General features: G+C 39.8%; 1 protein-coding gene across 6 annotated transcripts in view; it reads left to right on the top strand.

Moving 5' to 3' along the window:
* Positions 1-26,503, top strand: part of LOC149256069 (protein ENHANCED DISEASE RESISTANCE 2-like) — a 313,045-nt gene that overhangs the window by 217,536 nt on the left and 69,006 nt on the right. For 5 of the 6 annotated variants that reach the window (XR_016267267.1, XR_016267266.1, XR_016267268.1 and 2 more), the window contains exons 14-21: positions 23,386-23,603; positions 23,701-23,740; positions 23,862-24,025; positions 24,118-24,219; positions 25,085-25,129; positions 25,239-25,379; positions 25,493-25,588; positions 25,693-25,794. Coding sequence is in view for 3 of the 6 variants with exons in the window: in XM_089460657.1 (XP_089316783.1) it covers positions 23,386-23,603; positions 23,701-23,740; positions 23,862-24,025; positions 24,118-24,219; positions 25,085-25,129; positions 25,239-25,379; positions 25,493-25,588; positions 25,693-25,794 (908 nt within the window). In the remaining 3 variants the exon portion in view is untranslated. Of the gene's footprint in view, positions 1-23,385; positions 23,604-23,700; positions 23,741-23,861; positions 24,026-24,117; positions 24,220-25,084; positions 25,130-25,238; positions 25,380-25,492; positions 25,589-25,665; positions 25,796-26,503 lie in introns of those variants that run through there. The other variant, XM_089460658.1, reaches the window with a different exon arrangement.

Raw genomic sequence — 26,503 nt, 5'->3', positions numbered from 1 at the left:
ATAAAGTGGTACCTGATATCAATATGCTTTAAGCAGTCATGACACATGGGATTCTCAGAAATGCGAATCCCACTTTGGTTGTTGTAAAAGATCACGGTGATATCCAACACATGTCCAAGCAACTCACTAAAGAGCTTACTCAACCAAACAACTTCACAGGAGGCCATACTAGCAGCAATATATTCGACCTCGACAGTACTCAAAGCAACCGATTTCTTCTTCCTGCTCATCTAGGATATCGAAGTAGAACCTAGTGAGAAGCAACATCCTGATGTGCTCTTATGATCCACCACACTGCCAGCCCAGTTAGCATCAGAATAACCATGGAGCCTCACATTCCTGGCAGTGTATCTCAGTCCATAGGTGATTATGCCTTGAAGATATTTCAGAAGATTCTTGCATCAATCCAGTGTATGTGATGACGCTCAACCATAAACTGACTCAATGTATTCACTGCAAAGCATATGTCTGGATCTGAGTTCACTAAGAACATCAGGGCCACTATGAGTTGACGATACTCAGAAGGATTTCCCAAATTGGGCCCAGTAGCACTTCCACATAACTTCTTGAAGTTGAGTTCCATTGGAGTAGTCACAGACTTGCAATCCACCATCCCAAATCTTTCAAGTAACTTCACAATGTATTTTCCTTGAGAATGGAAAATCTCACCTGGCTTTTGCCAGACCTCCAACCCTAGGAAATAATGCATCAGTCCTAGGTCTTTCATCTCAAACTCGGAAGCCAACTCCCTCTTGCATTGATGAATGAGAGGGTCTGCACCTGTCAAAAAGAGATCGTCCACATAAAGTACCAAGATGAGAGTCTATCATTCTCAACTTTAAAGTAAAGGTTTGGATCTGCTTCACTTCTTGTAAATCCCAACTTTTCATTAGATAGTTGTCTATCCTCTCATACCAAGCTCGGGGAGTTTGTCTTACGATCTTCAACTTCGAACCCCTCGGGTTGTTCTACATAGACTTCGTCCTTAATTGAACCATGCAAGAAGGTGGTTTTGACATCCATCTGGTGTAAGTTCCTTCCTTGCGAGGCAACAAGGGCTATGATCGAACGAATGGTGGTATATCGGGCAACTGGTGCAAATATCTCATCATAGTCCACACCTTCCTTTTGAGAGAAATCTTGAGCAACAAATCTGGCCTTGAACTTTTTAGCACTTCAATCAGCTCCATGCTTGATCTTGTAGAGCCATTTCGAGGTGATAACGGTTCGTCCTTGGGTCTAGGGACCACATCCCATACATCATTCATCATAATCGACTCATACTCTTCATTCATAGCATCCGTCCATACTTGGTGCTTCATAGCTTCTTCGAATGTGCAAGGCTCAGTTTGAATAATGGTGCTCGTGGTAGTTTAAGTACCCTTGGTACCTATTCGGCTTCTTACTTTCCCGAAATGCCCCCTAGGTGTAATATGTCTCTCGGCATCTTCGAGAGTTTCCCTCAACCATGAGGGTCTCCTTTTTGACGAGGGCTCATGAGGAGGTGGATCAATGGGATCTATTGGTCCTTCAACATCGGGCATTGGCTCATCCCGCGGTTCTCCTTGCTTTCTTGTATCTGCTTCTTTGTCCTTCCTTGGAATAGGAAGGTTATTAATCTTCCCAAGGACAACATCTTCATCGAAGGTGACATCTTGACTTATCTCCACTTCTCTTTGACCGGGAACATAGATTCGATATGCCTTAGAAGTTTCACTGTTGCCCACAAATGTTCCTTTCTTCCGAGATGCACCCAATTTGCTTCTCTTTCCTTCTAGCACATTAAAATACACAGGGCTACCAAAAATTCTAAAATGAGAAACATCAGGTTTCTTATCAGTGAAAACTTTTTCGGGAGTTTTGGAGTCCAATGCTTGATGAGGGCATCTATTTTGAACGTACACAATAGTGTTGGCAAGCTCTGCCCATAGGAACTTCAGAAGGCTTTGATCATGAAGCATGGCACGAGTGGATTCAATAATGGAATGATTCTCCCTTTCAGCAACTCCATTTTGCTTAGGAGTATATGCGGTAGTAGTCTCCCTCTTAATGCCAGCTTCTCTACAATAGTCATTGAACTCATTTGATTCATATTTGGTTCCATTATCTGTCCTCAATATTTTGATCTTCTTCCCTGTTTGATTTTCCACCAAGGCTTTGAAAGAACGGAACCATGTGAACACTTCGTCTTTTCTTCAAGAAATAAATCAAAGTTTTGTGAGAGAAGTCATCCACAAAGATAACATAATATAAATATCCTCTCAAAGATGTCATAGGCAACATACCAGATAGATCAGAATTAACCAATTTCATAATCTTGTTAGTCTTGCTATCACTTGAGGGGAATGGTCCCCTTGTATGTTTTCCTTTGGCACATCCTTGACAAACACCTTCATGTTCTACTTTAAATTCAGGCATACCTCTCACCATCTTCCTCACATCAGGTAGAGTGTTATAATGTAGATGAGCAAACCTCCGATGCCATAATTTAGATTGAAGAGACGCGTTGCAAGACATAGTTCCCACCGGGCTTTCTCCAACTTGATATAGGCCATCAACCCTAAATCCAAGAGTAAATGCTGCTTTGAAATTTCTTTTCCAAACACGTACCTTTCCATCAATGAATGCCACCTTGAATCCTTTGTCTTCCATCGTCGAAATAGATACGAGGTTCTTCTTTTAGATCGGGTACATATAGTACTTCTTGTAGATGAATGGTGTTACCTTGATTCAATTGACGAGTAACATTCCCAACTCCCTTCACGGGATAGGTGGCATTGTCCCCAAGAATGATTTCCAAATTTGTATCCTTTTCTATTTGATTTGAAAGAGCTTCCTTATACCCAGTGAAGTGCCTTGAGGCGCCACTATCAATCAATCAATTTCCCAAGTTATCCAGAGGAGTGGCAATAGAGAGGGTAGATATAAGATAAAATTCTTTTTTGCTTGTTATCTACAACATTAGATTCATCATACCTAGAGTTTCTTGATCTTTTGGGAGGTCGACCATTTTCATGTTGAATAGCGGGAGCATTCCTTTTTCCTTTGTTGTTGAATCTGCCATTCCTTTGATTGTTCTTGCCCCTGAAATTGTTGTGGTTGTTGTTGTCATCATCCCGAGGTGTATCCCTTCTATTAGAACACTCCCTAGCATAGTGGCCAAACCTGTTACAAATGAAGCATCTTCCCTTCCTTCCATCTTTGAATCCTGGTCTTCCTTGACATTGCTTTTTTGAACCTACATTGTTCTTCTTTTTAGCATGAGCAGAGAATGCAATAGGTCCATTCCTATTTGAAGGTATGTCTCTCTCCATCATTCTTGTTTCTTCTTGAGAACATCTAGTCCACAATTCATCAAAACTTGGAATCCTATCATTGTTGAGGATAGTAGTGTACTACACATGCCATTCATGAGGGAGACCTGCAAATGCAATGAGAGTGAGCTCCCTATCAGCAATAACTTCTCCAATTGAAAGATGATAATTTTTGATCTCGGTAATTCTCATGAAGTAGGATTGGATATCTTCACCTCTTCCCTTCTTTATGTCCTTCAACTTGTTTTTGAGAAAGAGGACTTGGTTTGCATTGCTAACTTTGAATATGCCAACCAACTTGTCATACATATCCTTAGATGTTCAAATTGGAGATGTATGCAACCAAATGCTTGTTAATAGAATCCCTGACGATCTTCTTAGCTTTGACTTCACCTTTCTTGTACTTTGTTTTAGTGGCAACCAATGCATTTGAAGGAGGTTCAGTAATCTTTCCCTGCACATAGTCCATAACATCCTGATCTTCCAAAGTCAAATCAAGAGACATCTTCCATGCATGATAATCAGACTTATCATTGAGCTTGTCATTAAGTTTGAAGTAAGATGTGGAGGCCATTGAATCTTGTCCTCCTCCAACAAATCTCAGTGATTGCTCTTTAAACTCTTGCTTGGGCTTTGTCTTCACCTTTGATACCATGCTAATTTTAGGTAACAATGGTATGTTCTATGCATTAGAGCAATTTCCGTCAATTTTCTTATTAGACGAATATCAATTTCTAGATTAGCAATCACATTGTTGATTTGGGTTAGCATCGAATGTGCTCTAGCCACGAAAATTGGTGGAGAGGCTATAGCACATGAGATCTCCAAGACCTAGAAATGGTTTGGGCAGAATCTAACCAGTTTGGGAGATAAAAAAATAATTAATATTTTTAATGGAGTTCCTTTGTCAAAACTTAGGAAAAATAAAATATTAATGTGAATTAATATAAAACTGAGTTAGAATGGTTCAAAAGTCATGGATCAAGCCAAATCTAATCTTAGCTGTTGATTATAGATTTAATCTTGGCCGTTGATGGACCAACGAGAAAAGTATAAGAGGAGGCTTGAGGGTCAGTTGGAGAACGACCAAGAGAGATCAAGAACTCGATTTTCTGGGGCAGGGTTTGCTGAGGAAATTGAGTGAAATGATCTGAGTTGCAGCTGAGGGGCAGTGAATACATAGTAGAGAGGCAGAGTTAGTACCAGGAGCATCAACACAGAAGTCAGGAGAGGTTGACGCAGAGCCAACTAGAGGCCATGTAGAGGCAGCCAAAGGCCACGCAGAGGCAACGAGGAGTTGAGCAGAGGCAGTGTGTGAGACAAAGTGGCTCCAGAGGCTGATACAGAGCCTCGAGAGGTTGACACTTGGCTAGATAGGCTGACATTGGGCTGATGCTGGGCCAGAGAGGCTGACGCAGGCCTTAGAGGTAGCGCTGGGAGATTTTTGTGGCACAGATTGGAGTTGGAGAGCTGGATAGGGTGACGCAGTCCCTATCAGGGTGACGCAAAGTAGCAGAAGCTGTATTGTTGCTGTGGGATCGTTCATCTGGTGATTTAGCTGGAATATCTCTCTGATCGAGAGGTACTCTTGCCGAGGGCATTCTCTGTGGGGTGAGCCATTTCTGGCAACTTGGTTGTATTCAGAAACTGCATAATAATAAAACCCTCTGAATAGCTACACCGGTTTTCCCGCATTGGGTTTTTTCGGGACATTAGTCCAAAAACAATGGTGTCACTTGTGTGCTTGTTTCTTTCAGTTGATGATCTGTATGTGTTGATACTGTACTTGCATTTATTTTTCAGTATTTACATGGTAAATAACTTGTTAAGTAACTGAACAAGTAGGAAGAAATAAATCAAATAGTACAGGAAGAATTTCTAACAGATAGAATTATAAATTCGAACATGGTATCTGAGCGTGGTTGTAGTTCACAGGATAACTGAAGGCATCAGCCGAGCAGAGCAACAACAACAGAAACAACTGTCTCGAGTGACAAAAGCTATTCCTAGCAGAAAGCAGCAAGGAAGGGGTGACGCAGAGAGCCCGCGTCATCAGTTCGAGCCATGAGGAGGAGCAACGCTGAGGCAGAGAGGAGCAGACCTGGCCTACGCAGTGCTAGGTCATCTTTCTCAGTCAGGCAGGATCGACGCTGTGGCCAGGAGCTGCAGATTATGCCGGTGTCGGGATTGCGCAGAGCCTAGAGGCTCTAACCTTCAGATCGCTGGGGCATAGGAGGCTGTGAGTAAGTTGTAGAGCGAAGTTGGTGGGGTACTGTGGTCAAAACAATACCTAACAAGGCAAGACGAAGGAGGAGGAAGTTGCTGTTGAGGATTTCTAGCCAAGAAATCCAGATCAGTGGTGCGGTTGCACAAATGATTGGAGTGGGGCATCTAGACATTGGCAGAGGGGTTTCCAGGAGGGAAATCGAGGCTCAGAGGGAGTCACACCGAGAACTTCTAGACGGGAAGTTGAGAGACTTGAAAGAGTCGAAAGAGGAGTAGCGAAATGGCAGTGAGTGGGCTAAGAGATCAGGATAGACTGGACATAGCTTCAAACTTTCTAGTCTCGAAGGCCAGGATCTTGTCCATTCTAGACAGGTATCGCATCAAATACTTCGCCTTGAAAACGATAGCGATCCCAGTTGACCCGACTGAAAATGAGAAGTATGAGGAGGCAATGGCCAGGGCTAAGTGCATCATTCTTGACGGGGTCAAGGATCATCTGGTACCACATATTGCTGAGAAGGGCACGACAAATGAAATGTGGGATGCTCTGAAGAAGTTGTATTAGCATACTTCTGTGCATAGGAAGATGCTTCTAGAAAATCAGCTGCGGTCATACCAGATGCAGAGTGGCGAGCAGATAGATATCTTCCTCGGGAGATTGACGGAGATCGGGGATCAACTGACTTCCATAGGGGCCACGCCAGATGAGGAGATGTCCGCACTGAACATAGTCTCAGAGGACTAGGAGGTATTTGTCCAGAGCTTACTAGGCAGGGCGAGCCTTCCAGATTGGGAGGAATTGTGGGTGGCTCTTCGACAAGAAGAGATCAGAATGCTGACCAAGGCGGGAAGCAGCGGCAAGGGGGTTAGAATAAAAAAGGAGGAAGAGGAGGATGCTGCTTTAGCATCTTCGGGAAAGCAGGAGAAACGAAAGAAGAAGGACCTCTCCAAGGTCAAGTGCTTCCACTATGGGGAACTGGGTCGCTATGCGAGCCAGTGCTCAAGGAAGAAGAGCAAAGGAGAGGCTTCTGAGACCAAGGCAGTGTCAGCGAGGGTGGAGAAAGAAGTGAAGTCAGATGATGATTGTGCCATGAATGCTCATGCGCCACTTGAGAGGAAGTGGGGTGACATCGAGTTGTAGTCAGACAGATTACAGGCGATGAGGGGTAGGATCCTCGAGGTACGCAACCTCTTGGATTATAGCTGGCTATGGCAGCCCCAAAGAGGAGTAGCAGGACTGGTGGATGTCGGTAGAGACGGATGCGGATGGAGTGACAGAGAGTGCTACAGTGCAGGAGTCCCAAGACAGCGTGAGGCAGCAATGCGAGATGCATGGAGTTGTTGCAGCAGCGCAGAGGTCAGAGAGGGAGCACTTGTCATCGAAAGTGGGAGCTTCAGCGTCAGGAGTGTCTCTAGCCTGACAGAGGTGTTAGAGTTGGGAGGATCAGTTACTTACTTCTTAGTAACTGAGTTGTAGTGCAATAGTTAGCAGTGGCAGTGCTATGGGCAGCGCGATGCAACATGATGAGAGGGGATGCAGTGCAGATGCAACAGCGGCAGTGGCATGGCCATGGGCAGCAGCACTGGTACAGAGGGAGCTGCTGTACGGATGCAGCGGGGAAGCCTAGCATCAACACAGGAACGGATGCTAGATGATCAAGGTGATACTTCGTGAGGAGTATTACTAGAGCACAATCCTCGCTTAGAGGGAGTGTTGATTTTGGGTAGCGTCAGATGTGCTCTAGCGAAAATTGGTGGAGAGGCTATAGCACATGAGATCTCCAAGACCCAGAAATGGTTTGGGCAGAATCTAACCGGTCTGCGAGATATTAAAATAATTGATATTTTTAATGGAGTTCGTAAATCTAAACTTAGGAAAAATAAAATATTAATGTGAATTAATATAAAACTGAGTTAGAATAGTCCAAAAGTCATGGATCAAGCCAAATCTAATCTTAGTCGTTGATTAGAGATTTAATCTCAATCGTTGATGGACCAACGAGAAAAGTATAAGAGGAGGCTTGAGGGTCAGTTGGAGAACGACCAAGAGAGAACAAGAACTCGATTATCTGGGGTAGGGTTGCTGAGGAAATTGAGTTAAGTGATCTGAGTTGTAGCTGAGGGGCAGTGAATACATAGCAGAGAGGCAAGCTTAGTATAGGGAGCATTAGCGGAAAAGCCGGGAGAGGTTGACGCAGAGTCAGCTAGAGGCCACGTAGAGGCAGCCAAAGGTCACGCAGAGGCAGCCAAGAGCTGCGCAGAGTCAGTGAGGGCAAGTGTGGGAGACGAAGAGGCTCCAAAGGCTGATGCAGAGCCTCGAGAGGCTGACACTGGGCCAGATAGGCTGACGCTGGGCTAGAGAGGCTGACACAGGCCTTAGAGATAGCGCTGGGAGATTTTTGTGGGACAGATTGGAGCTGGAGAGCTGGATAGGGTGATGCAGAGCAGTAAAAGCTGTATTGTTGCTGTGGGATCGTTCATCTGGTGATTTAGCTAGATATCTGTCTCCGATTGAGAGGTACTATTGCCGAGGGCATTCTCTGTTGGGTGAGCCATTTTTGGTGCCCTGGTTGTATTCTGAAACTGCATAATAATAAAACCCTCTGAATAGCTGCACCGGTTTTCCTGCATTGGGTTTTTCTGGGGACATTTGTCCAAAAACAACGGTGTCACTTGTGTGCTTGTTTCTTTTAGTTGATGATCTGTATGTGTTGATACTGTACTTGTATTTATTTTTTAGTATTTACATGGTAAATAACTTGTTAAATAACTGAACAAGTAGGAAGAAATAAATCAGATAGTACAGGAAGAATTTCTAATGGATAGACTTCGAAATTCCAACACACATTAACATGACAATAAATGCAGATAGAACATAAATAAGAAGCAGAAGACAAGCCAAGACAAGACGACACAATATTCAGCGGATGCGAGGGAAAAACCCCAATGTTGGTAACCCTTTGATCAATTCTTCTTATTATTCTTCAAAAGTTCAACAGAGAGAGAGAGAGAGAGAGAGAGAGTACAATATACAAAATTCACTTGCACAAACATAGTGAAATCTATCCAATCAAATTACAGTCAACAGGATACCCTAACCAGAAAGTCAATGCTGGTCAATTTAGTAGAATTACTCCTCCAAATCAGCTCGGTCAAACCCAGTCAATTCGACCTCCAAGAATAGTCCGAATTAGCGTAAAACAGTCCAGAAAAATTTGGTCAAACTTGGTAAATGCAGAGTCAAATCTGCGGTCAACGATGGTTAAACAACACAAAAAATCTCGGTTTTTGTGCCAAGGAATTTGGCATGCCGAAATAGAAATATTCCCACAAAAATCGCAGTCAAACAAGGTCAACTGCTGCCTGGTCAACGTTGGTCAAACTTTTTGCAACTTGGTCAACACAGGAAACAGAAAAGTACAGTCAGCCCTTTGCATGTGTGGAGGAGAGAAGTTGCCCAAAATTCTGTACGACCCTATCAGATGACGAGAGAGAGAAATATGTGAGAGATGATGAGTGTCCAAATGAGGTAGACACTCCTTCTATTTGTATGCGATGTTGAGGATGAAAAGACATGACTTTTGGGCTTCTGAGCCTACATAAGTTTGATGGCCGACCTTGACAATTTGTCCATAATAAAAATAAATTCATAATTGCATTTACACAAGTCAGAATGAGATGATCTTTAGATCAATCCTCCACTTCTCGGAAGGAGGAATCCAATAAAAATATCAGCTCCATGATACAAGCTGTCCAAGGTGGAGTTTGGCCCTAGTTTCCAAATTTAACAGATTCCAATTGACGAATACCATGACCAAGCCCCTTGACCTATTTTCCCTTCCAAGACCAAGACACAAAACCTCCTTGATAAGATTCTTCTTGCTTTTCTTCCTCTTTCTTGGCTACCCTTTAGAATTTGGTTTCCTCTTCACTGCTTCAGAACTGTTCCTTACTTCGGCTTCCTTGAGGACCTTAGAGGACTGTACTGTTGTCCTTACTGTTGCCCTTACCTTCTTACCTTTGCACTGCTCTGCTGCCCCTGCACTACTTACTGTACTGCTACCTTACCTCGCATTGTACTGTTGCTTCACCTCGCACTACATTGCTGCCTTATCTCACACTGTATTGCTGCCTTATGCTTCAGATTACACACTTTCTTGGCTACCCTTTCTCTGTTGTACCTTGCACTTCTATTTCAGTACTTACCTCGCACTGCACCCTTACTGCAGTCTTATCTTCGCACTGTAATCTTGTCCGAATTGCAGACCCCTTAAACTCTTGTCTGAAAATCTGTCTCTAATTGAAATTTGGATGGCTCTATTTATAGTGGTTTTCCATTGAAATAAGCCGACCTGAAGAATGTAAGCCGACATCACTGTTAGGAGGAGATAATGAATTTCATTTGAAGCCGACTTGAAGAGGGATGAATGTGCTTATCTTGGAGGGTTGTTTGACACTTATCTAATGACTCGTACAAATTATAACATGCCCAAGAAGGGTCTTTTATACATGACATAGACTCAATTAGACTTTTATGACTTGATGACTCAATCCTAAAGGCTCACAATGGGAGGCATTACTAAAATAAAATTTCTTGCTCATGAAACCCATGAGACAAGCATCACAATAATTTTATTTTTCTTTCTTTTCATCAATTAGATAAATTCACAATTACACACGTCATTATGAAGACCAAACCTAGTTACTCTTCATCGCTCCCTCTTAACTAGGGAGGTATTCATAATGGTACTTGATCATTCTCAATGTTAAGAATTTCTCATAAGAAGTGTCAGATTGGTAACCCATCTGTAGAACATCATATCGACTAGCATTGTCACATAGCAAGGCTTTGACTAATAGCTCTATCTCTCCACGAGATCCGAGCACAATGCTGGTGAGACCAATGATGTATAGACACCCTCATCATTGTCTCTCTCGGAACATATCCCACCCGGGTTCTCAGGGTGTATTCGACCAGGACCATTCTTATCTTGGATTCCTAGTCCTCAAAGAATATCAGTTACTCTTATCTTGGTTGCCCTGATACATCCTCAAAGAGCATAAAATGCCAGATGCTTACTCAATCCTCCATTCTCTCTTCCCAAGCGAAGACAAGAATGATGTGTCTATCTCTCCCTCTTAATTAGGGAGGACATATCTATTCCAATAAAGGAATGTACTCATTATTTCCAAGTTTCTTTGAAGTAAGAAACTTGTTTCTAGGCTCCCTTTTTAATTATGGACCTACAACAGTGCCTCACATGGAGATGATGGGACAACCAACTGCTTGAAGAACTCCTCACGATGTCATGAACTTCTTTTATCTAGGAGGCTTCATGTTTGGGACTTCTAGATAGGGCACCGACCATCTATCACTTTCATCCATAAGTCAGCCATGTCATCATCAAAAAGTGATCCATCGGTCCATATCTAGTCTTCCTTTATGCCATGCTGCTTTCTTCATGCCATGTTTACTTAAGGATCTTTCATCCTACTACATGTGCATTGATGTTGGGAGACATCCATAGATCTTCCCTTGGAAGCCCTACATAAACCTATCCAGATATCAAAAAATAAAGGAATGAACATTAAAATCAACATTACCTTTGTGATGGTCTTTCATCATGACATCTTCTAGTTTGCATCAACATCCTGCATATATATCGACAAATCTCCCCAAGATATATATTGGGAGGGGTCTCTTTGCTTTTCAAACTCTATCAAAGTCTTCATATCTTGCATGGAGATATCCTAGTCAAATCTTATTGGTCTTTCAGATGTTGATTGCCTTTACCAGGGTTGCATATTCCATGATCTCTTCCTTCCTTTCTTTGCACCTTACATTCCCAAGAGCTTCCAATCAGAGTTCCTCAATTGTAGTCAAACACCTCATACTTCATACGAGGACATATTATGTTGATTTCATCTAGTGAATGTGTGACCCATGCATTCCTGCATTCCTTTGAGTGAGGAGATCCTTTCTTTTGATCATTCTCTAGGGCATTGATTCATGTTACCTGCAACCATATGACATGACTTCCACAATATCAAATGTAAGCATACATACCTCATTTTTCCTTTGGGTCATCCAGACTTCCCATAACAACTTCCTTGATTGAAAGAGCTTCAATCCCTTGAATTGCTTCACATTTATGTCATCATACCATCATCCCATGAATTTCAAAAGTTTGGAATTCTTGATGAAACACTTGCTTTTCCTCATGATCGGTGAACCTTTCAATTAAGATTCCATTAGAGAATCTTGAGGATCTAAAGTATCCCTATCATCAGTTGTTTCCTTTTGAAAAAGATATGATGAACCTTGTACTAGATGACCTTACCACTTATGTTCCCAATTAAGATTCCCAAGAGCTATATTCTTGATTTCCATAGATTCTAACCATCTTTCATGCTTCTCTATGATGATGTCCCAAGATTTTTCTTTCAATTCTTCTATGATACCTTGACGCATCCCATTAGTGAATTATGATAGCCGTATCTTACTCTTACAATAGAAGACTTAGGAATTTGAAAAGAACTGAGGCGAGGAAGACTATCTCAGTCATAGTAGAGATCTCTTACCTCCTCTATCTTGACCACCTTCTTTTGAGCTTCCTCCACTTCTCCGGTGATATGAGCTTCTTCTCTTCTTCTTTCGTTATTGTCTTTCTTGAGTTTAGGAGAGTCTCTTTTGTAGTGTCCATATTCTTGACACCCATATCGTTGGATTTTGGCCATGTTCTTTTTCTTTCTCTGAGGACCAAACTTTCCAAATTGTCACTTTCTTCTTGTCATTGCAACATAAGCTTGATTTTTCTCACCTGTCTGCACATCAGATTTGGCCTTTAGTCTAGATTCTTCATTCCTGCATAGTGAGACCCAATGTTTTTAAAACCGGAACCGGTGACCGGATCGGTCCACCTAATGAACCAGTTTACCGACCGGAACTGGTCTAACCGGGATTGGTTTGGTCTAAACGAACCAGTTTTAGAAAAATACATTAAATACTTAATTTTTAATGAAACAAAACTATTATTAAGATTTAAAATCATGATTCCAAGCCAATAGAGACAAAATATGCAAAGTTTGTTCATTTATATACCATGTAAAGGTGAATATATCAAAATGGCACCGAGTGCAATACATATCATCGCAGTGTTGCGGGGGAGCGCCCCCCCCCCTCGCTCCCGCTCCCGATCCGCGCTCCCTGCCTTTTCGGGAGCGTTTTGCCTTTTTTGCATTTTTTTTTTTGTAGTAATGTTCGAAATGCAATTTTTTTTGAAAGAAACAAATAGTTTTTGAGTGGGGCAACTTAATGATCAAGTCTAGGCCCTAGTATTGATATGCTATTCATGGTAATGTTAAATTCTTAAAGTAAAAGTGACATTTTCTTTAATTTTCATTTTCATCCTTTTACTTAAATTTTTAACATTACCATGAAATGACTCAGGATGTTTGAGAGTGGTTTCGTCCTCATTGGATTTCATATGGAGAAAGTAGAATTTTAGATTTCATTCAAAATCCAGCAGACTTATCAGTTTTTCAGGATTTCAGGATTGGGGGATTGCAATGTTTCCATTGAATTTTGTCATGTATTAGGGTATGGAACTCATATTTAATCAAGAGTACCAATCCCTCTATGTACCTTGATGTTAGTGACATTGGTTGTCGAACTCCTCTATCATGACCCTTCTAAAAATGTACGCATCACTCAAACAAAATCTTGACTTGACATGCTATGCTTTTTCTATCTTATGTTAATGCTTCGAGGGTGATATTAATGACAAAGATCCCTATACAGATACAAAGGTAATGACAAAGATACCTCTGGATATTAATGCTTGGAGGGTGATATTAATGACAAAGATCCTGATTTTGCAACAAGACTAAAAAATTAGACATTTCTCGTGGTGGCAAGAGGCCCAAGCATAAGAAATAGATAATAGATTTACTTCTCTTCTCTAGTTTCTAGTAGCTTTTATAACTATTGACTTTTTCATATTTATTATGATATTTTTTTAAACAATATATGACAATTTAAGTTTGAAGTTGGCAATTATAACTCATTAGTAATGAATTATGAATATGATGCTTCATGAAAGTTGAAAGTTGTTTCATTTCGTTTCATTTTATAACATTTCATTTCATGTTAGATATTATTTGTTGTAATGGTTACACTTAGCTTACAAGTACAACTTTGGTGATCAATGATGATAAATGTTATATATTGAATTTTGAAAGCTTGAAACTTTAAGATTGATGAATCATGAGACTCAATATGTTGTATGTTACTATGTTACTAACTTGCGGACGTGGTTGATGAAGATTATAACTTTTAGATGATTGTTGTTATATGGTTCAATCTATGCTTTTTTATGTTTTTTATATCTAATTCATCATTCTACATGTTTTTGTTGACATATATGTATCAAAAATTAAAAAATATAAAATATATATATATTTTTAAAAAATCGCTCCGGGATTCGCTCCCAAACCGGGAGCTTCTGAAAATGGTCGCTCCCGCTCCCGCTTCCGCTCCCGCTCCCCGCTTCCGCTCCCGCTCCCAAGTAACATTGTATCATCGACAAAATAGCAAAATACATAAGAAATGAGGCTATAAATGGCCTATAAAGTCCAAAGACAATGTTGCAAGCTATGAGGCCATTGGCCTACTACAAGTCTACAGTGTACACATGATCAATCATCAAGTTCATCATCACTACTAGCCACAGTATCATCATCAGGGGCTACATAGACATCATCTGGTTCAGAGTCTGAGGATGCCTCAGCCTGATCTGCGACTTCAGTAGCAATGCCACCAATAACAATAGAAGTGGATCTAATGGAAGCACGAGTTTGTCGACCTACATGACTAGTGCCTTCCATTGGTTCTTTGCCTTTCCTTGATGCCACTACTGATCCTCATTCTGATGTCGCCACAAAATCTGCTTCATCCCTCGCTAAAGCCATGTCGATATCAAAATCAGCGTCAAACATAGGATCTTCAGTGTCCTCCACCCATTCTGATGTTGGATCCATATCGTCCAACACAACGGGATCTAGATCATGTGTTTTGTTCATCATTTGGTCCCTCCTCAGTGGAAGGTTGTATTGCACGAAAACAAGATCATTTAACCATTTTTGTTCCAAACGGTTTCTCTTCTTCGTGTGTATGCACTCAAAAACAGACCAATTGCACTCACAACCTGAAGCACTGCATGTTTGACTGAGGACTCTAATTGCAAACCTTTGCAATTGAGGACACTGGCCACCAAATGACTCCCACAAACTCACAAACACTCATAATCACTCCAAATTGGATGTGTGAGACAAATGAGAGGGAGAGGGGCCTCTTAAAGGCTTGGAGAGGGTGTTTTTGGAGGGAAATCACCCTTACTTTCCCTCCAAAACCCCTAAACCTCATTGGAAAAGCCACTCTATGGGTACTCGGTGGGCATGGCAGGTAACCGGCTGGTTTAGGGCGAAACCGGCCGGTTCTGTCCTAAACCGACCAATTAGGGCCAAAATCTCGCCAAACAACCTCCTTAACCGAGTTTTTGCTCCGGTTCGAACCAGTGGCCCTACTGAGAGGTCGGTTAGACCAGTAACCGGTTAGCTAGGCTGGTTTTAAAAACTATGGTGAGACCTCAAGTTTTCCCACCTTATACCATCATATCAGAGAGCACATCCAACCAATTGTTGTGATGCATCTTTGCATTTCAACTCTCTTCTTGGACTCATATACACCCTTTTTGATTAAGGGGGAATGTTGGACACCTAATTCGCTAAGGGTTATGGTGTGGAATATGAACAGTCATTGGAGTCCGAGAGACTACTAGGAATATGAAAAACAAGGGTCATAAGATTGTATTAATATGTATATCCTTTTGAATAAAATGCATTCAACAATTTATCTTATTTGTTGTTTGCATTCTTGTGTAATTTAACACTTAGGTCGAGGAGGTGCACAAACCCATGGTTAGGGACGACCACACATATGTGTCTTTGATATTGGATTTGCCTAATCTTTGATACCACTATTAGACACATGAGAATGGAAGAGAGAGTGAGATAAAATGTTTGATACTTTTCTTGTTAGTATGATACACATAAATACATTAGTTTACGAGCCTTGGTTTCATCTTCCAAGAGGCCTCTTGTACTTCTTGTGACTCTTCACATTGTTTTGAGACTCTTCACGTTCTTTCTCAAGAGAATATTACGTTTACAATTGTTACCATTCAAATTGTACGTTAGAATGGTGAAAGCTCCAACCGACACGATAAAATCCAAGTGGAACCTTGATAGGTCACTCACTATCATCTCAACGACCTACCTTTGCCTCTTTAGGACGACTCTCTTACAACTTCGAGGCGACTCCCCTAAAAAATCACCATTGCGTAAGCAATAAGGAGGAAGGTGAGATCATAAGTAACCCCAATGATTGAGTTGGTTTTGAAAGAAAAAGGAAATATTGGTGATGGAGGGATGATAGAAAATTACAGTGATTTATTCTCTTGATCACTCATAGTCTTAGCTCTTATTTTTCACTTTGTTATCATAGTTTTTGAGGCTAAATTTGGCTAGAAATTCTGATTTAAAGAGCTAGCTTATGATAGCCAATTGTAATTTCTTGATTGTGTGTGTTTGGGAACATATTTGAGCCTCTATTGATTGTCTTAAACCTCTAGATTGAGCCATAGGGGCGTTTGAACTCAAACCTTGAAGTTACTCTCTAATCCACCATAAATCCTAATTTCCTATCCTTATCCCTGGGTGGAAATGATTGTAGAACCCTTAGTGGTCACTTAGCTTGATCTCAATCAAGTGATTGGATCCCTAAGATCTACTAGAGAAGCCTCTTTTGTGCTAGATGGCGGCCGTCACTAAAGCGAGGGGATTTGTCGAGGTGAGAGTGATGACACTCCCATTGTTGCACTTTATCGAGGTTTCCTAGTGAGTCTTTGCACTAGTGTTATTGAAATTGAATCGGTGATCGAATAGAAAAACCCTTTGGACTGGGAATCAATGAGAATTGGATTAGAATTGGTAAAAATACTAGACCAAAAAGCCGATTGACAAAACACACATAAATTATTCAAATTTTAAAGAAAACATACATGTTCATGTGCATCCATACTATCCCAAGCTATTTATACATAAATATGCAAAAATTCTCATTTATATAGCAAATAAGAGTGCATGTAACTAAAATATCACTTAGTGTAATACATGATGGAGACACTAAGAGGGGGGTGAATCAATATTTCCTTTAAATTGGTTAATTTTTAATCTTTAGAGCATTAAATTTACATTAGCATTAGATCAAGCATAAATCAACATTACATCAGTAACAACACCATTCAACAATGCACAACAACAAAGACATAACACCAAAGATTTTAGGTGGAATCTCTTGTGGGAGAAAAACCACCGAACGCTGTTTAATATTTGTCTTCAGTAATTTACATGAATAAGAAGCTCCAACTTGCAAGCTTTCAACATCAACTAAAGGAGCTTCCAACCCCTTGGTTTATAGGCTCCAACCTGAAGGATGCTCCAACACCTTGGTTTACCAGTAATTGGAAGGACACTCCGACGCCCTGGTTTACAGGTTCCAACTTGAAGTATACTCTAACAACTTGTTTACCAACTCCGACTAGCAGGGCGCTCCAACACCCTACATAGGCTCAACCTGCCCTAGCACGACCCTGCCACTCTGAAGTGTTCTCAAGTTCCAACCTGAAGGAGACTCCACTATCTTGCCTTGCACCACCCTGCCACACTACTCTACAATCTGCCACTGTCCCTGAAGGCTCTAACCTTTAGCTCACCACGACGGATCACGTTCCACAATTTTCATGTTGGATCCACTTGTGATCAATAACTGACACAACAGACCATAGGGGGCTTGCAAATTAAAAATTAAACACACAACATAAAATTGAAAACCACACAACATGTATGCACACAAATATTCAGAAATAATTCATTAATAAATAAAATATTTACAGGAGAACTATTGGCCTACTCATTCCTCACTCTCACTTACTTACATGCCTCATGGGCTCACCTAGATTTATACAAGTGGATCTAAACCCAAAATAGGTTCTAGATCCTCGGCAAACTCCCACAATCTCTCTCATAATCCATAAAAACTCTCATCTAATCCCTTATCTCTAGATAATATCTAACTAACCCACAAATCTCTCAACTCTTCCAAAATACTCTCGAACCTTCTCCTATTTACAATAATTCTCACTCTCCAAAAACTATAGGAAAAATACATTAAATAATTAAATCCTAACTAAGGAAACTAATTCCTTTAGTAAACATTCAACCCTAGGTTAGATGTTCATGCATCAATAACAAAATAAATAATGTCAAGACACTCTGCTAACTTTGTCAATCTGCAATACTCGCACAAGGTCATCAACAACAATATAGATCAAACCCTTTTAGCATAAAGTTTGTCAAGTCCATTGTCATAATCAAATTTGCCTTTGCTCAACATCAATACCAATCCCTGACTATCAATACAAATGCTGTATCTAAAACCCTAGCTCAACAATCTCAACATTGTCAAATACTAGATTCACTTTATTTCTCTGCTCAATTAACTGCAACAAGTTAATAACCTTACTACAACCTATGTTGTCAAGAAACGTGGGTTCGAGGATGGGTACGGGGAAGGGGATGGGGACTGGTACAGGGATGTCAATTTTTGAAACAGGGTACGTGGGGTCATCAGGGGTATATATATTATTTTATAAAATATAATATATATGAATTTGTATATTTTCCAACTTTAAACAAGAAAAATAAAATATTTATGATTTAAACTTTAAAGATTTAAACATGCACATCGTTGAAATTTCAAATTTCACATTGAAATTTCAAATTTCTAGTTTGATATCAAGTGCAAATTGGAGTTTACATATTGATAAGAATCATGATATATGTCCATTGTAATACTACATTCAAAAGTTGCCTTAAGGCATCTCCAAAAACTAGGAAATTTCAAAACAATGAACAATGGCTTCCTCAAGTCATGTCATTAGCATCACTTAGCTCTTTAGTGAACATACTCTCTAGGTAGGAATCACTCTCATCTTGAGGCTCCAGCTCATCCATGGCAACTCGAGGTACCGCAATAAGGCCATCTGGTTATATCTCCTCACCCTCACACATAACATCATCTGTGTATTGGTCCCATCTCTTGAAAGGACCCTCCTTGTACCCATGGTCTTTTCGAGATATGAGACAATGTGTGATATGAATGTACACTAAGTTCTTTGCCTCCTTGTCCAAGTAACCGTATGGAAAATTGTTGCAATTCAGGAGCATCAACACCATGAAGCCACCACCAATCAATTGGATCCTTCTTCTTGCGTCTATTGGCCAAAGCTGCATGTGAACTAAAGACACCTTGACCACGTGAAAATTGGGCAAATTGAGATCGTCTCTTAGAGGCTTTTGTACAATCATAAATTCTCTTGACAACGAGCAATAATCCTTTGAACACCTCTCTATCTTGGGAAGGAGACCTCCTTCCTGTTGTGGGATCATACCATTTTGGATTAACTGCATAAGCTACCATATGAAGAGGGGTGTTCAGTTTATTCCACCGCTCATGTATAAGCTTTTTCAGTTGTAGCCATAAAGTAGGATCTTTCTTATCTGCGAGGGTTTTGATCCTCTCACACATGGAGTCCATGTTATCATAAATCTCACCTAAACATGGAGCATTTGTGTCTGCATCGTTGATCGTATCACAAATTGGTTCTATAAATTCTACAACAAATTTGGCATCAACCCAAAAATGATCATCCAAAATCAACCTCTTCACCTCCAAAGTTGCATTTGATATAGATAACCTCCACTGGTACCACATGTCACTGACAACTATGGCAGATAAAGCCTTCTTCATCTCCACAAACGGCCTAAATAAAATGTAGTAAGTTGTAAATCTGGTATCGATTGGTTTAAGAAGGTCCATTTTGGCATGCTTGTGGTAAATGGCTTCTAATTGATGATTGCGGCCATTTTCAACTAATCCTCAAATCCATTCAATTTTCCCAATGTCCTTCAATGCATTATTCAAAGAATGCATTGCACATGGTGTCCAGAAAATATGCCTAGATACATCAAGGACAAAATTCAAATATTAATAAATGATTATTGTTAAAAATTAGAAAACAAATCAAACTTGTGAATTCAAATTGTAATCAAAATTAAAAATGTAATTAGTGTAATTTAAATATAAAATAAATCAAACTTGAAATCTGAAATTTGTCACTAACCTGTACTACTTCTGAACCATTGTTCATGCTGCTTTTCACACTGGAGCTACATCAGTAATAACTTGAACAACATTGGATATCTCCACCTTTGCAATGGCATCACATAATTGGTCTTTCATGACCATAGTGTTCTTTTCTTGACCAAAACAATCAATGGCCCTGAGAAAATAAGGACCACATAGGGAAGAGACAATAATGTTTATCAATAGATGATTCCTACAATCAATCATCCATCCATGACAATTGAGCATCCATCTACACTCCAAGATGCCTTCATGGGTGCCATTATCTTCTCAAGATGAACTTTCTTCTTGTCCACCAACACAGTTCAGAGCTTCTCTTAACCAGGCGCTTTATACCCCTAAGGTCCATCATTAATAGCACGAACCATTTGCTTAAAATAGGGTGAATAGGCCGCATTGAAGGGAATGCCACATGCAAGAAAAAATCTTGCTATTGCAGGATTAACACCCTTCCTGCCTTTAACTTCTGAACACAAGTTTTCTTGAGCTGTTTAGCCAAGTCAACTGGTACTGTTTAGCATATGGGATTCCAAAGTGGGAATTTCGCCTATACCTTCGGTGAGCTTTGAGTGTCACCCTAGAAGAGTAGAGAGAAGTCTATCTCAGGACTTCTAAAGGAGCTACATTGCAGATTATTTCCTGCTGGTGTATATTTTGCTTGGGCACATAAGTTGTTCGAACCACCCCAAATTGAGATTAGCTGTAGATTGCTAGAGTTCTGGAGGATTTGTAGGAGTTTTTCCCACACATTGTTGGGGATTTTTTAGTGAGTTTGTTGGGCTGTGAGGCAGGTATTTTGAGGATCCATTTATCTCACTCTAAACATTGCGCAAGGGTTTCTGGCTTAGCCAACGCAAGGGAGAAGAATTTGTGGAGAGAGAAAGGTTGGAGATAAGAGGAATTTCTCAGTGGAGAATTAGCTGGAGTTGAGAGAAATTTCCAGTGGTAGATTTGGGACATAATTCTGTAATATCAAAATTGTGGGGCGTTTTCTGGCTAGACTGGGCAATTTGCACTTGTTAGGGGTCACCGGGGGTCGGTGGATTAAGCACAAACTCTTTTTGGGTTTTTGTGGGTTTGGTGAGAGGAGGCTAGGATTAATTTTGTAGAATTTTCTGAGCACTTATGAGGGAAAAATTCATAGTTCCATCCGGTAGGAAGCAATAAAAATTGTTGGAGGAGGGCACAATTCACCCTGGGACCATTTCCACCACTTGGGTTCGTGAGATATTTCTGGGTCTTGTCGGGTATCTAGTGAGGAGGCCACCATCAGAGTTTCAGTTCATTTCGGGCACTCTTTAGAGCAGTCTTCTAATTTCCCTCCAACAACAGTGAGCAGTTGTTCCTGGGCATGCACAATTCTTCTTGGGGGATCTTTCCGGCTTTTGATCTTTGTAGTCACTCCTGGGTTGTTGCCATAGCTTGTAATGGCAAGCCCAGGTTCCTCTGATCTCATTTATTGTACTCATATTTATAAAAATTAATATAATGACTCAGAGTTTTTGCTTATATTTCCATGTTCAAATGTGTATGGCTGTGCATTTCTGAATTTTGTAACTATAGATAGTTCATTGCTTCTGTTATCTACGGTATTTTTCCATTTGGAATATTACATGGATGAAGTCAGGCTGGTCGACTTGTTCTTGGTGGAAGCCCTAGTCTAGTTTTTGGTCTTGGAAATCTCCTTTGCTGTTGATAAGAAGAGTTCTGATGGATTTTCCCCAGTTGGAGGGGTTTTGCGCTGACGTGGACCCTATATTTTGTGTTCTTGTTTTGGCATTTATCTGATGATATAGAACATTCCCACTCTTTTTTTTTTGTTTTTTGTTAAATCGCATTTGAAATGTCCTTGGTCACATTGTATGGAACCGGCCGGTTTGGTGAAAAAAGGGCTGTTCGGTACTGAACTGGCCATTTCTGGTTTCGGACGTCCAAACCGGTTGGACCAGTAGGTTCCACCATTTCCAATAACACTGCTTTGCACTGTGGTGCTAGATTTTGTCGTAACAGATCTTAAGTCTCCAATTTTGTAATAACTTTATCAGTGTTCCACGGGGACTCCCCCCAGGGGTCTAGTTTCCTCGCTCCCTCGCGCTCCGGGGACTTGGGGACGAGTAGGGGTCGTTTCCCCATGCTCCCAAAATGAGGAAACTTAGGGGGACGTGCCAGGGGGTCATTTCCCTTTCCTGAGGGGGCATTTCCGGAAAGGGGAACGAGGGGGGACGAGAACACGTTTTAATTTTTAAAACAAAACTAAAATTTAATTAACCTTAAAACTAACGCTCTTAACACTTAAGCGTAGGGTTTCATTGTTTCAAACTTCAGTTTTATTATGTTATAAAGCCGCAAGCTGAGACCTCACACTCACACACGCACAGCTAAAGCCTGAGACCTCACACGCACAGCTGAGACCTCACACCCTCACACACACAACTGACTCTTGAAAATTTTGACTCTTGATGTATCAGACTTGACTTTAATCTTTTATAATTCTATAAAATTTGGACTCTTGATGTATGATGTATCAGACTTGACTTTTATAATTTAATGTCAATATTGAAACAATGAAACCCTTTCCTGAGGGGGCATTTCCGGAAAGGGGAACGAGGGGGGACGAGAACACGTTTTAATTTTTAAAACAAAACTAAAATTTAATTAACCTTAAAACTAACGCTCTTAACACTTAAGCGTAGGGTTTCATTGTTTCAAACTTCAGTTTTATTATGTTATAAAGCCGCAAGCTGAGACCTCACACTCACACACGCACAGCTGAAGCCTGAGACCTCACACGCACAGCTGAAGCCTGAGACCTCACACGCACAGCTGAGACCTCACACCCTCACACACACAACTGACTCTTGAAAATTTTGACTCTTGATGTGTCAGACTTGACTTTAATCTTTTATAATTCTATAAAATTTGGACTCTTGATGTATGATGTATCAGACTTGACTTTTATAATTTAATGTCAATATTGAATATTCACTGTTCATATTCAATGTTCATAGTAGGAAGTGGAACATCAATATGGTTTAAACTTTAAACTTTAATCATAATGCATGTTGTATGATTATAAATTAGAATTTTAAATTTATATGATATTAGATAATGATATTCATATCAATGATCATGCTTTGCAGCTTTTCAATTCAAGCCCAATTGTCATAGTGGACTCAATTAATAAATTATATTTTATATTTATAAGTTTTTAAGACCCTGACGCTCCCCCACGTTTCCTAAAAAATGGTGGGGAGCTTTTGCATAGGCCGCTCCCTCGCCCCCTCGTCCTGGAACCTTGGTGGAACATTGAACTTTATATTTTAAATAAATTTTAGATTGACTTTGAGATTTGGAGTATCCCCTCCTCCAATTCCTCACTTCACTCTCTGCTTTCAATTACTGTCCCTCGTTATATATTTCTGCTGGTTTTTGATATAACTATTTCTTGTAAAATAATGTGGAATGATTCCTTTGTTTGAGATTCTCAATTTTTATTTCTGAATTTTCTGTGAAAAACAGGTTTGCGTGAGTGGTTCTCTCAGAGAGATGATTGTGATGAGTTGCCACACATCCAAATAATGGCAAACATGCGCTCTGATCTTGTATCAAAGAAAGGTCAGAAACGACAAGCAGCCCCCATTAAACCTAGTCCATCTGTAGATCAAATGCCCAGAGGTAGTGAAATTCCAGATGAAGAGTCTGATGAAGATGAGGATTTCCAAGTTCCTGATCAAGAGGTATGTGGCATTCTGTTACATGTATTTTGCATGTTTAAGTACTTTGAACACAAATATCTTTTAACTTTTAAATGCTGTTGGATTTGGGCCTTGGCAGATGGATTCACAAAAGTCCCCAAAGGAAATTAAAAACACAGGTTTAGAATTAAGTTCTTGCAGATTTATGCTGTTAATTATCTTGCAGATAGATCAATGTTTTGGAAGCTGAGTAAAGTCAGTAATCACACTGTGCTAATGCAGTGCACCTTTTGTTTGTAGTAACCAAAGTGGGGGAGGAGGAATTAACTGATGCTCTTGATTTATCATGCTTCTCTGGTTCATTGCGGCGAGATGATAGGGATACAGGGCGTGACTGCTGGATGATTCCAGATGCAAAGAGCTTTCGAGTTCGTAGCAAACGTTTCATCTTTGATGGATCTAAGGTTGATTTTTTACTGTCATTTAAAATTATTTTGTATTTCAAACTCTTTCTTTGGTCTTCTATAATATAAAGGTGGCAAACTTGTACAACCAGGTCCCAGCTGGGCAGCCTTTAATGCAGCTTGTTGCAGTTGACTGGTTTAAAGGTGTGAAACGGATGGACCATCTCGCTAGACGGAAGGGTTGTGCAGCACAGGTAAACCTTGTTTTATGCTTTCAACCTACCTTGAGTATCAGATACAATTTTGAAAGAAATAACAATTTTGTTTTTTCTCGATTGTGTCATACGTTTATTAACAATTTCTTGATTGTTAGAAAAGGTATTTGGAACGCACTATGTTATCCAAAAAACTTCAGTAGATTGGATTCTTAGTGTTAACTTTGTTTAATTCTAATGTAGTATGTTTTTGAATATTTTATTGGATTGATTAGTGTGAGAAAAGGTATTTGGAACGCACTATGTTATCCAAAAAAATTCAGTAGATTGTATTCTTAGTGTTAACTTTGTTTGATTCTAATGAAGTATGTTTTTGAAATATTTTATTGGATTGCATAGTGTGTGATAAAGATGCTCAGGATCTTTGGCTATCTAAACTTCACTTTCTCTGCTGATTCAGCGATGATCTGTACGAGTATAATCTTGTATTGCTGATTTGCCTTAGTTAAGAGCCTTCAAATATGCTATAGGGATTGAAGTGTTTTAACCTATAGTATTATGCAGATATCACTTCGATCAAAGTTATACTACATGTGATAACGGTGTGTATGTTGTATTTTTCTGTTTTTTTAGTGACTTCTCTAGATCCAGTGATATGCATGTTAAAAGGAACTCATAATATAGCAATACTTTTATCAATCCTAGCATATAAATGAAGAAATGTCATTACTTCTATGACTTCACATGAATTATAATTTTGTTGAGCACTCTGGTGGAATAGGCTGTCTTATGAAAAAGACGTTAAGGTGCATCATCAGATCATCTTCACAGGTATTTTTTCTGAGAGGGATTGATGTTTGTTCCTTCAATTATGGCTGATTACCAAGGATTTTATTGTTTTCAGATTGCTGCAGAAAAGGGACTATTTTCACTGGTTATAAATCTCCAAGTATGTCAGAATTGTTCTTTTATCTTTTTTAATAGTATTGGATGGAAATGCTTGCTAGGAAGTTTTGGGAAATTATTACAAGTCTTTGCTGGTGTGGTGGTTGTCATAGGTACCCGGCTCGACACACTATAGCATGGTCATATATTTCATATCGAAGCAGTTGCTGCCGGGGTCACTATTGCAGCGTTTTGTAGATGGCGATGATGAATTTAGGAATAGCAGGCTGAAGCTTATTCCATCTGTTCCAAAGGTCTTTTTGCTTGCATATGATGTAGCTGTCGACTTTTATTTTTGCATGTGACGCTGATATTTTTAACACTATAACAAGAGTATGTTTTCAGCTGTATCCAATGTTGCATGCAGGGTTCCTGGATTGTCAGGCAGAGTGTTGGGAGTACACCTTGTATTTTGGGCAAGGCAGTTGATTGTAATTATTACCGTGGGCAAAAGTACCTAGAGGTAGCAAATATTTTCATTTCGGTTAAATGATCAGTGGATTTTTCTAATGAAATTTCAAGTCGTGTTTGCCTTAGCAGAAAATTTGACTGAACCTACAAATACAGGTAGATGTTGATATAGGTTCTTCAACTGTTGCTAATGGAGTGCTGGGTTTAGTTTTGGGAGTTGTGACAACGTTGGTGGTTGATATGGCTTTCCTTGTTCAGGTATTTGCATTTATATTCTAAGAAGCTTATTGAGATTGGTCATCACAGTGTATACAATTTTGCTATAATTGGGTTCATTTAACCTAAACATATTTCATAGAAGTCCAATTTTCTGTAAGAGCATATCAGATCTCGCCATGTTTGATGTCATATTGGTAAATATGCTTCAGGATAACCTTTTATGCAGGTCTCTTTTATAAATTTGTTTTGTTGAGTGTGAGATTCAATTTCTACGGATGTTCTCTTTCTATGTTTATTAATTTACTGGTAAGAAAAAATAAAGTAGCCATAAAAATAGGTCAAAAAAGAGAATTAGAAGAATGTAAAATTTTGCATAAGCTACCAGATGATTGATAAAGAGTACATTCAAAGATGATGTAAAGACTGAATTTGAGTTGTGAGGTGATTGGCCTAGTATTAACATGGATATCTGGGTTCAAAACCCCCTTTGTGGTGTTGATTTCTAGTAGCAAACAAGACTAGAACAAATTTTCAAACTGATAACTACTTCCAATGATACAATTTGACTTTCTTCACACATTCCAATCATTTAGCAGTTACACTTGAAAATTTCAACCATTAATTTCAGTAGAGCAATAGTGATCACAGTGTAAACAATGAAACAAGAGACACCAAAATTTCTTGGGTCAAAACCCCACAAGGGGGAAAACATGCTAATCTTTCCTTATTAGAGAGAGTTGAATTCATC

The sequence above is a fragment of the Pinus tabuliformis genome, chromosome 7 (assembly GCF_031772625.1).
Source record: "Pinus tabuliformis cultivar Carrire ecotype Pingquan chromosome 7, CPIR1, whole genome shotgun sequence".
Taxonomy (NCBI): domain Eukaryota; kingdom Viridiplantae; phylum Streptophyta; class Pinopsida; order Pinales; family Pinaceae; genus Pinus; species Pinus tabuliformis.
The sequence above is the reverse complement of the archived record's forward strand: the minus strand, read 5'-3'. Positions and strand labels throughout refer to the sequence as shown.